Source organism: Tiliqua scincoides, chromosome 1 (genome assembly GCF_035046505.1).
Source record: "Tiliqua scincoides isolate rTilSci1 chromosome 1, rTilSci1.hap2, whole genome shotgun sequence".
Taxonomy (NCBI): Eukaryota; Metazoa; Chordata; class Lepidosauria; order Squamata; family Scincidae; genus Tiliqua; species Tiliqua scincoides.
The window spans coordinates 219,579,306-219,591,617 of record NC_089821.1 but is presented as its reverse complement, the minus strand read 5'-3'; the positions used below and the strand labels follow the sequence as shown (position 1 = coordinate 219,591,617).

General features: G+C 44.5%; 1 protein-coding gene across 2 annotated transcripts in view; it reads right to left on the bottom strand.

Annotated features, from left to right (window-relative positions):
- Window positions 1–12,312, bottom strand: part of TULP4 (TUB like protein 4) — a 135,668-nt gene that overhangs the window by 23,529 nt on the left and 99,827 nt on the right. For both annotated transcript variants that reach the window (XM_066616114.1, XM_066616123.1), the window contains 6 exons: window positions 10,560–10,740; window positions 7,457–7,591; window positions 5,757–5,923; window positions 5,038–5,262; window positions 1,005–1,239; window positions 163–307 (listed from right to left, as the gene is read on the bottom strand). In XM_066616114.1, coding sequence (XP_066472211.1) covers window positions 163–307; window positions 1,005–1,239; window positions 5,038–5,262; window positions 5,757–5,923; window positions 7,457–7,591; window positions 10,560–10,740 — 1,088 coding nt within the window. The remainder of the gene's footprint in view (window positions 1–162; window positions 308–1,004; window positions 1,240–5,037; window positions 5,263–5,756; window positions 5,924–7,456; window positions 7,592–10,559; window positions 10,741–12,312) is intronic.

Sequence of the window (12,312 nt, the reverse complement as noted above, 5' to 3'; positions counted from 1 at the left end):
ACGGGGACGGACCTCCTGCAGTCAAAACAGATGCTGTTCCACTGAGCTACAGCCCTTCCCCTATCTATATATCTAACTATACAGGGTGCCTTCTTGGCATAATAAAAATACAAAGACCCAGAGAAAAGGAAGATGGAGCTTTCAAAGAGTGAAAGTGATTACCTGGGAAGTTTGGGTGATTTGCTAGCTCTAGTTATTTTGGGAGACTTTTTTGCAGCCCAGTCATCACTCAGTTCAATATCGCTGGAATCAGAGCAGTTGCAGCTGTCAATCACAGTGGAAATCAAACTGTTTCCATAGATTTCATCTGTCAACATAGGCCCCACAAAAAAGAAAAAAAGAAAAAAGAGAAGTATCGCTTCAGAAATCAGATTCCAATTACAACTGTCAATCATCTCAAGGATATCCTACATAACAGCAGTGGATATAGAGCTGCAGCAATGAGCACTGGATAGTCTTTGAAACTAATGCAGGATCCGTAAGAGCCTGAAATCAAGTGAACAGTGCTCAGTTATGCCCAGTGACATGTACTCTCTGAAACGGAAAATTGTCTACAGCTAGTTAAAAACTCTTTCCTCTCCCATTGGGACACAGAATATTCTAATATACTACAAACTAGAAAAACTGAAGTATCTCTCCTACCTTGTCTAGTTCACAATGGTGAATGGGAGGAAAAATAGCATTGTCATTGCAGATGCACCATTTTTGTGGATTAATGGGACAAATGCCTTTGCAACCCAATTCACCAGTTTGCCCCGGAGCAGAGGCTCCAACATGCACATGAAGCACCCCCATTTTGAATGACCTCCACTTTTATCTCAGTAAAGTTGTGATATGCAGGCTTATTTCTCTGCATATAAAGAATAGCCTCCTACAACAAAATCAACAATGTTTTCACAAGAAATTTGATGCACACAGCTGAACACACACAGATGTCTGCATCACGCCACCAGATCTAGAACCTGAAACAAACATTTTGTGCAAATAACAATCCACCTTTGTACCTGCTTTTCCGTCTGTCTTAGGATCCATGATGACAAACTCAGGCCGCAGTTTGCTAATTCGACGTCCTTTCAAGATAGGCACCAGGCCCCCCAAGTATTCCAAATACAGTGTATAGCAAGGTCCTCCAACCTCTGGATCGTCTTCTGTCCTTTTCATTGTGCAGTGAAGCCTTTCATTGCCAGATGTTGGGTAGCTAACAAAATCTCTCATGTTGTTGGGGTCTGGGATAGGAGGCTGGGTCAAGGATAGGAAGGAAAAAACCTGAAGCAGTTTTCTCTCCATGCAAAAAGGCAACAATAACTAAGGAAGGTCAATCCAATATTACCCAGTCTTGTACATAATAACATTTGACATAACTTAAGTGACTGATTGGCTGCACTGCCCAAGATGTGTTGCTGATTTATTCATGTCCCTGTTTGGTTTTAAAAAACACTTTGTGATACAGTGTGTACAGGAGGAACTCCCATGCCTTTTGGCAAGCAAGCGTTGCTGTGATACATGAAGGCACAGGAAGTCTGCTGAAGGACAATACCCAATGCCAGAACAGAGACTAGCATGTTTTTTGGCACAAAGAAACCAACAGACTAGACTGAACACATAGGTCAATGCACAGGAGGCTTGCAACTAGTTACTCATGGATGCATTTTCCCATGGAACAACTGGCAGGGGCCTCTATTTCCTCTATTAAGGGAACTGTTTTGTGTGAAGTGCTGATCTGCACTCTCTGATCCCTTATCAATGAAGCAGTTTATTTCACTTTAGCAATGTTTCTCTTAAGGTGTAGGTAAGACTGATCAATCTGGGTCCCTCTTGAGGAAACCATTTATTAATAATTTCTGACGTAAGCTCCCCCGCTTGCCCTCTTCACTTGGCGCAGGGAGGGGCGGCCTGATCCAGCGAGGTGCTACTGTTCCTGCCCAACTCACCAGTCTGCGAGAATGGCTCTGGGGGGGGGTCTAGTTGACCTGGAGCATGCTGGTCGGCCTGCAGCACCCCAGCCTGTAGGGGTGTGTGTGAGAGACTCTTCACGCGTCTAGCACATCAAATTCAAAAATGGCTGCTGCTTGCCTTGAGGGGAGCAGGCAGCCTGGGACCAGCCAGTCTGAAGAAAAATGTGCCTGCAAGCCCTGCAGGGGTGGTCTGCAGGCGCTGATAGGCCCTTGCTGAAGGAGGCAAGGGAGGTGCAAGGAGAAGTAAAAAGTTCCCCTGGATCTCTATGTGAGGGTCAGTAGGAGCTGACCCAGTCCCGACTTGCTTAGCCGAAAGGCAGGGTCAGTTCTAGGAAATCCAGGCAGTCCCTCCCCTCTGGAGGACTTTCACCTGACCTGCCTACCTGAGAGGAGGAACGACACAGATGCTATGACTGACTCTGACCCACCAGAGAACAGCACATTCACATGGATAATGCAATGAGTGAACCACATGGCTATGGATACAGCTGGCCATAATTGTAGCAGCTAGACCAGCAGTGGACAGCTTTTTGGCAGAAGAGCTAAATCATCTCTCTGATATTATGTTGGGGGCTGGGAAAAATGAATTAATTTACATTTCAAATTTGAATAAGAACATAAGAACATAACAACAGCCCCACTGGATCAGGCCATAGGCCCATCTAGTCCAGCTTCCTGTATCTCACAGCGGCCCACCAAATGCCCCAGGGAGCACACCAGATAACAAGAGACCTCATCCTGGTGCCCTCCCTTGCATCTGGCATTCTGACATAACCCATTTCTAAAATCAGGAGGTTGCGCATACACATCATGGCTTGTACCCCATAATGGATTTTTCCTCCAGAAACTTGTCCAATTCCCTTTTAAAGGCGTCTAGGGTAGACGCCATCACCACATCCTGTGGCAAGGAGTTCCACAGACCAACCACACGCTGAGTAAAGAAATATTTTCTTTTGTCTGTCCTAACCCGCCCAACACTCAATTTTAGTGGCTATCCCCTGGTTCTGGTGTTATGTGAGAGTGTAAAGAGCATCTCCCTATCCACTCTGTCCATCCCCTGCATAATTTTGTATGTCTCAACCATGTCCCCCCTCAGGTGTTTCTTTTCTAGGCTGAAGAGGCCCAAACGCCGTAGCCTTTCCTCGTAAGGAAGGTGCCCCAGCCCCGTAATCATCTTAGTCGCTCTCTTTTGCACCTTTTCTATTTCCACTATGTCTTTTTTGAGATGCAGCGACCAGAACTGGACACAATACTCCAGGTGTGGCCTTACCATCGATTTGTACAACGGCATTATAATACTAGCCGTTTTGTTCTCAATACCCTTCCTAATGATCCCAAGCATAGAATTGGCCTTCTTCACTGCCGCCGCACATTGGGTCGACACTTTCATCGATCTGTCCACCACCACCCCAAGATCTCTCTCCTGATCTGTCACAGACAGCTCAGAACCCATCAGCCTATATCTAAAGTTTTGATTTTTTGCACCAATGTGCATGACTTTACACTTACTGACATTGAAGCGCATCTGCCATTTTGCTGCCCATTCTGCCAGTCTGGAGAGATCCTTCTGGAGCTCCTCACAATCACTTCTGGTCTTCACCACTCGGAAAAGTTTGGTGTCGTCTGCAAACTTAGCCACTTCACTGCTCAACCCTGTCTCCAGGTCATTTAGGAAGAGGTTGAAAAGCACCGGTCCCAGGACAGATCCTTGGGGCACACTGCTTTTCACCTCTCTCCATTGTGAAAATTGCCCATTGACACCCACTCTCTGCTTCCTGGCCTCCAACCAGTTCTCAATCCATGAGAGGACCTGTCCTCTAATTCCCTGACTGTGGAGTTTTTTCAGTAGTCTTTGGTGAGGGACCGTGTCAAACGCCTTCTGAAAGTCCAGATATATAATGTCCACGGGTTCTCCCAAATCCACATGCCTGTTGACCTTTTCAAAGAATTCTATAAGGTTCGTGAGGCAAGACTTACCCTTACAGAAGCCATGCTGACTCTCCCTCAGCAAGGCCTGTTCGTCTATGTGTTTTGAGATCCTATCTTTGATGAGGCATTCCACCATCTTACCCGGTATGGATGTTAGGCTGACCGGCCTATAGTTTCCCGGGTCCCCCCTCTTTCCCTTTTTAAAAATAGGCGTGACATTTGCTATCCTCCAATCTTCTGGCACCGTGGCCGTTTTGAGGGACAAGTTGCATACCTTAGTCAAGAGGTCTGCAACTTCATTCTTCAATTCCTTAATAACTCTTGGGTAGATGCCATCAGGGCCCGGTGACTTATTGATCCTTAATTTATCAATGAGGTCCGAAACATCTTCTCTTTTAACCTCTTTTATGTGAATAAATAACCTTTATGTGAATAAATAACCTTATTGATCCTTAATTTATCAATGAGGTCTGAAACATCTTCTCTTTTAACCTCTTTTATGTGAATAAATAACCTTTATGTGAATAAATAACCTTCAAATGTGAATAAATATACATAAATGAATACATTAGAGATGCAACTTATATAAATGAATGAATTTTACTGAGCTTATTTATAATACACATAAGAACTATAATACAGGCATGCAGAACCACATGGGAACTATGAACTGTTTGCCACATACCTCTTGCACAATGAAAACATACAGACCAAGCCAGAAACACATGGAGACATAAATTGTTCAGAGGCAATGAGGGAGGGTTAAAATAATGCCCAGAGAAAACACATGGAGACTGTAAAAGACCTTGCTCTAAGCCTGCAGCTCACGTCTGATGGCCCCGACCAGCAGTCATGGGCCAGTCCAACAGTTTCTCACGGGCTAGAGGCTCATTGGAGACTGGGGCTCCCTGCAGGCCGGGTTGCGAGTCCCTGAGGGCCGTAAATAGTCCCTGGGCCAGGGTTTGCCCATTCCTGAGCTACACTAACAGTTCAAACCTATTGGTTTATGCAATATATGCACATAAGTTAGCTCTTTAGTTGCTTTATACTCAGCTCCTTCATTCATTCCTGAGAAAATTATCACCCCCCCATATGTTACCAACAAATCGCCATTTGTTACCTTCAACTGCATTAACAAATGAAAGATGTTTACCTTGATAGTTGGTGTAAAGGCAGTGGTGAGGTATGAACAGAGTCGAGGAGGCAGGGTCAGTTTGCTGATATCTTTGTCATCCCGCAAGGAGCTAGCAATGCTTTGTTGGCACAGGAGCTGTAAGCTGGACATTCTGTGCTCCACTCTGACAACATACAGGGCAGGGCCAGAAGCCATGAGCAGACGTGAATCCCTGTGACCCCAGCAGATTGAGATTATAGGACGCTGTGGGGAAGAGACATTGCCCATGTAACACTGTGGATGTTTTCCTCCCAGTGAACCATGCTGTAAGAACATTCTCTATAGCACTGACTTCATGTTTAAGGGGCCCCACGACCTTTATTTTGGAACAGTTTTATTGAAGATAATGTATCAGGGCTGATCTACACATTTGAGTGGAAATTCTCCTGGAACCAAATCATTTCAGAATGTATCAGCCCTCCAAATCACTTATAAAGACAATTTCAGTGATCGGAAAGAATTTTATTTTCCCCATTTTCCCTCCATTAACTGATCATTTTTTACTGAACATTAAATTGCTGATTTATAATCAAAATGGATTCATTGTGTGCCGATGTACAAGCAACAAAATATAAACTAAACCAAAATGTGTAAGAACCCAACCCACTTGCAGCACACAAGTACATGCTAATAAAGGATTGTGTAGGTTGTGTGTTTAGTAAGACTGCAATAATACCTGATTTCAGAGGAACACTGACCTGCACCGGTGTCTCCAGGGTGTAGATATGTTCTCCATGAACATTATAGAACTTGACCAGTGCACCTTTCAGAAAGGCAGCACTGCTAAGTTCAGCAAGTTGGCTTAGTTTTTCCATCCCTGCCACAGCCAGCAAGTCTCCCTGTGTGCACCACTGAGCTACTACATCTGAAATCACAAAGGAAAACACATCTCTAGGGTGAAGGCTCATTTTGAAATGTGAAATGAGCTCAGTCCTAGATACATATTTTAATATAAAGTTCCACTGGCTTCCTGTGAGCCTTCCTTATAGATGTGCTTAGAATGGCAACCATTAATTGTATAATAAATGAAACAGTAGATAACATGAACTAAAAGTAGAACTACACATTATAAAAATAGCAGCCAAAACCAGCAGTCTAATCAGGGAGTCCTTCCTTAACAATATTTTGTCAATAGGCAATATATGTTGTTTTGTAAGACCCTGCAAGATGCAGTGGTAGCCATTTGGCATCAGCAGGGGGAAGGACAGGATTGGGCTGTAAAAAAGCAAAAATGGTTAGGAGTAGAATTCAAAGTTGCCCTACCACCAGAGAAGTACTTATGCACTGGAACAAGGAAACTCTAGATGCTACCATTGGTCTCGTAAATCAGAATTTTCTGCAAGTGAATGGTACACCATGGCTCAGTTCAGACAACTGAATAAACCATTGTTTAGTTTATCATGAATAAACCTTGTGCTTGAACATTCACCCTCCCCTCTCCTCCTCCTCTTTCATGTCCTTTATTTTTGATAGAAAACCAGAAATGAGTTTTGATCTCCAATCCGAGCAGTTGGCAGCAGCAGGGAGGGCTTCAGAGGGGCTCCAAGACTCCCATACCCTCTCGATGGCTGGCGCTACCATCAAGTAAGTTTAAACACCCCTTGGTAGCAATGATGCTGCAATTGCTATGGCACCATCACAACTGTCTTTTCCAGGCCACTCCCCTCTTAAGAGGGATGTCACTTCTGGTTTTTGATTGAAACTGGAAGTGACATTCAAAGTCCGTCAGAATGCTTCTGGGGAAAAGCAGCAGGTGTGGGGAGGCAGCACTCCTGGAGGTGTGCCCCAGGGCACCATAGTAGCTACGACCCCCACTGGCCAGTACAGTTCTTCTTATATGCTTAGTAACTAATTAAAGCTTTAATTGTTGTTTAACTTCTGCTTAAAGAGTGCAAGCCTATGCAAGAAATAAGGTTCCTTGAATGCAATAGGCTTTATTCCCAAGTAAGTATGTAGAGGGTTGCAGTCAAACTGAAACTTGCAGTTGAAGTCTAAACACCTGGAATCAATGCTTCAGACAAAAATATCTGTAGAAGCTGGTATTCCTTTGGTTTCAGTTTTCTTTGAGTATAGCAAAACCTTTCAATGGTAGAAAACAGAGGAAGCAAAGCAAAATGAATCATGCTGTAAATCTAGAGGTTATTTCGGAGAGCAGATCAGGGATTTTTCATTTGCTGCTTTGAATGCCACAGATATAAAACCAGTTTATTCCAAAAGGAACCCCAGAGCTGAGTTTTGTCTTCTTTGCCAGTAGGTGTCACTACTGTTAGCAGAAATCACCACAGAAGGCACTGAGTTTCAAGGGACAGATGCTCAAATATTCATGTCAAGGCAATCAAAATTTAAAGCAGAAGAGAAACTGAGTAGAAGCAGACAGGAAGACAACTTTTGTTCATACCTTTCAAACCTGAGCGGATGATGGTAGGAGACAAGTCGTCGTAGTTGTTCATTAAGCTAATGTCTCCTGATGTGAAGCTGACGGTAAGCAGTGGTTTGGTGTTCTGAACCAAGACTGGATATGCAGCTGGGCCATCTGAAAGAATAAATATATTAAAAGCCAGGTTTTCAGATCACAACTAGTGTGAACACACTGATAGTATGAACAGCTGTGACAAGGAGAGTGCGGTTTCCCACCACATCCATTGACTGTCATAGAGCCACTCTTATTTTCTTGACCAGTGGTTTTCAAACTCTCTGGGAGAGTTTGAACCACAGTAAGTTCTTGCAGGGGTAGGGGGGAGGCAGTGACGCGATCCCCGCCGCTGGGGGCTGCAGGGACTGGGATGCATTCACCAGTCCCTGCAGCAGCCTGTTGGGGGTGCAGGGAGCCCTGCGCAAGTGTCAGCAGGGTTCCCTGCAGTTTAAAAAGTGAAAGTGGAGCAATCACGCTCCACTTCTGCAAAACAGGAAATGGAGCGCAATCACTGTGCTTTCACTTTTTAAGCATCAGGGAGCCCTGCAGAAGGCTCCCCACACCCCTGACAGGCTGCTGCAGGGACTGGTGAATATGCATACCCAGGCAGTGATGCACCTCCTGGAAGCTAGATGATGCTGGTGTGGCTTGTAAGCATGATTAGAAGCACTATGTAGGTAGAAGCCTTTACATGTACACAGACTAGCATGGGGGCAACTGTGCTGGGAAAAATATGTGAAACGAGATCTTTGTGGTACAAATCTGGCATCCTGCTAGCCCTCTACTTGCTATCCAAAAATATTGAATTCTAAACCAGAGACGACAACTGGTGACCAGTGGGCTAGATCTGGCCCTCTGGTATCTTTCTACAGTGGCCTCCAGTATCTTTCAATGGCCTCCAAGACCTTACGATATTCTAATCAAAGTGTGGCACAGAATTTGCCCACACTTTGACTTGCAAGAAAAAGACTTTTGATAGACACTCTTTATTTCAACTACAGGGATATAAAGTATATTTATACAAAATATTGCTAACACCTGCATTTTCAAAAGGTAAAAGACTTTTGTCAATCTGCAACTTTAGGGGATTTCTTGGGAAACACATTTATTCCTCAGTCCCTCAAACTGATGAATTTATAGTAACTGAGCACATAAGCTTCACACTCATGTTGAATTCCATATTATCAGATGAGGCTGACTTTATTACAGAACCTGACCAACCATGAGGTGGTTAGACGGACCTCAAATAGGTTCTAGTCTCAAGACTGAGAAGCTTTCAGAACACCAGTAGCATAGTGTGTGGCATAGCTAATCATACAAGTTGCAATGGCTTAGGATTGGAACCAATATTGTTGCTCATTTATTCAAATTGGACCATTTCATAAAAGGAAACTGGGCTGCGGAAGGATATTTGAAAATCAATACCACACAACCAGTGTTATTTCATAGGTGAATTGAATTCAATCAAGCTCCTCCTACTCATCTGTGTGAGTCAAAGGCACGTATCTTTTGAAAGGTTTCTGGAACCACATGCCATACTCCATAAGAACACGTCATATTAGAAAAATAATTAGAAGTAGGCTAATACCAAGCTCACCCACTCCTGACTGACTCAACATCATTTACACATTTGCCTGCTTTACTCATCAAAAGTAAATCATCTGAATGTTAAAACTCTCCTTCACAGAGCTGCAAATCAATCTTACAACAAACATAAAATTCTCATATTTTGGGGGAAACTTTGATGAAGGAAGCAGTAGTTCCATAGCTTGATCGATGGATTTTCTCAGATTTTCTGCTTCCTATGTGCAGATCATATACTTGCTCTTGCAAATAAGTGCCCTGAGTAAGCAAACACATTTGCAAACAGAAAAGCAACACATATGTCCGCCCTATTCTTCTTTACTCATCTGAACTGCTCCGGAAGAGACAAATAAGTGAAAAGCTTTTCCACTCCTGTCTTATGAAGACGAAGCTCACTGTGAAAGCATTGAGTGAATCCTGGATATCTTGTTTTCAGTGCTGCTGAGCTCTTACAAGGTGAGCTTAGGAAATTTCCTATCTGAAACCAAAATTCTGACAAATATGTCATTTTAATCTTTAATTATTGCATCTAAATTAGACACAAAACTGCAAAGGAAGGCTTCAACCTATGGTGGTAGGTCAGACATCTATGTGTTTCATATACAGATCAGCTTTGTATCAGCTTTGTATCAATAATCATGTTCACTGGGTACTTTTCTTGTTGATATTTTAGTTCTAGGAAGTGGTCCATTCTGTCTTGTTTCTTGCTCCATTATCAAGAGCTGTATCTTTAATCTGGAGGGTGCTTTTTTCTTTTCTCTAGGAACAGCGGGTCCTTTACTAGCAGGAGAACATGTGTAGAGATCACCTACTTCAGTGGTTTTCAAACTATAAGGGAGAGTTTGAGTCGCTCTAAGTTCTTGCGGGGGTGGGAGGAGGCAGTGCGGGCAGGGGAAGGCAGCAGTGCGATCCCCACAGTGAGCTTCATCTTCCCCAGGATTGTGCCGCTCAGGGGGGCTGCAGGGGCTTGAGTTCACTTACCCGAGCCTCCTGCAGCCTCCCGAGGGTGCAGGGAGCCCATCGCGACCTTCTGCAGGGCTCCCTGCAGTTTCAGAAGTGAAAGTGGAGTGATTGCACTCCACTTCCGCTTTGGCGGAGGCAGGGTGCGATCACTCCGCTTTTGCTTTCAAAGCTGCAGGGAGCCCTGCAAAAGGTCATGCGGGGCTCCCTGCACCCCCGGGAGGCTGCAGGAAGCTCGGATAAGTGGGCTCAAGCCCCTGCAGCCCCTTTCCTGCCTCCTCCCTGCCTCCTAGCTCCCCCCGCCCCTTAAGGGGAAACAGGCCAGGGTCCACAGGCTGGAGTGTCGCGACGCCACAGTTTGAAAAGCCCTGACCTACTTGATTAACAGCCCAATCCTGTCTAAATTCCCATGCAGTGATGAAGTGGCGCATACAACTATGTGAAATCCCACATGCAATCTGAAGCGGTACAGCCAAGATTTACCAACTTGATGAGAAGCAGGCCCCTGAACACTACAAAGAACACTACACTGAGGTAAAATTACCCTGTGGTGGGGAATAGTCATCTGAATCTGTGTCACTTTCACTGCTGTCTTCCACCAAGAAGCTTGGGTAGTTCCAGGACATGCTAAGAATGCCATCAGACTCATGAAGAAGAACGTGCGCCAGCATCCGACCGTGGCAATCCATGACAATAACCTGACCATCGGCAGTGCCAAATAGGACCTTAGGAAATAAGATAACGGCATGGTTAGCAACAACATGAAGGCGATCTACATTAAAAACAACATGAAAAAGTGGTAGCTCACTGCCATCACCATTATTTCAAGTACACTTCAGTCAGTGAAACGCTGAATTGCCCACATTCACAACGTACGGGACAAATCAAACAACTTTTGTAAGGGACACCTTTATCAGCCAGAAATGGACGGAATTCCTACCACTAAAAATCCACAGCTCCCATGGCATTGTTTCCTACGATCACAAGCAACACTCCTTGCCACTACCACTTTTCTCCAACCTAACTCCCTATGTGGTGATGCAGCAGTGCTCGCTGTATCCTGTGGCTGATTTTTGACCTTTGGGGGCCTCCTTAGGGTAAGGGGACATTTGTTCCCTTGCCCCACAGTAAGCCCATACTGGGCCACAGGGTCTACTTGAACCTGCAACAGCAGTGATGCAAGTCCGCATGGACCCAAGTTGGAGGATCAAGGCTATGAAGAGGATTAGGATTCAGTGGATGCCGTTGCCACAAAACCTACCTCTTCCCATTCCTGATCCACCTTCCATCCTGCCTTCATAACTGCCCCATTCTGTCTACCATCCCAGCCTCCCTCCTGTTGCTTGTGCACACTCACCTTTGCCAGTGGGCACCTGGTGGCCACAGGTGTGCAGAACTGACTGCTTGTGGTGGAAGCCAGGCCGCATGCTTTGGTGTGTCACCATTTGTGACAGCCAGAAGGCACCTAGTGCTGTCAGAATGCATGTTCCAGAGGTGACAGGCACCCTTGGGATTAGGCCATAAGCCACTAAACCTATCACTGCTGAAGCTTTTCCCTCATCCCTGCCACTTATCTTGCCCTTTCCCACATAATTCCTTTCTTTTCTTCCCAATACCTGTCTAGTACCTATCTTCTTTCCATTCTAGCCTATAATAAGGTTTTGGCTAGAACGCTTCTCCCTGACATATTATCTATAGATAAGGAATGTTTGACTTAATTAGCAGGACCAAATAATCATAACCACTACTAATGGTAGCTTGACAGTAGGGGTTCTCTATTAGTGGCTTAATGATTTGATTTCTGTTTTCTAACCGGTAGTGACTTTAAATGGGCTTGAGAGTTTAAGAAGGCTTGAAAGAATCTTGTTATGTCACGTAAGCGGCTTTAGGGCTCTTTCTGGATCAAAAGGTGGGATGGAACAAATTTCATTGCAACTATGCAAGTTTTAGATATGGAATCTGTCTAGCACAATGGGGGCTTACTCCCTTCTAAGTGTACTTTGTAACCTAAATCAATCTTTAAAGCAACCCCCCCCCCAAATTAAAGCATCAGTTTGCACCAATGTCAGGAAACACAACATCATTGGCAATGGTATGCCATCCTTCTTAACTGTAGTGTACTACAATTTGCATGCTTACTGTATCATAAAGTGACTTTGCTCTGAGCACTGTCAAATTGGGGAAATGTGCTTGGGAAGCTATCTAACTCTCAAATATCTTGCCTATTACAGATCAGGCTTCTCAGAGGTTTTTAATAACTTGCCAACAACTGTACCTTTAAGATCAGTGATTCTCAA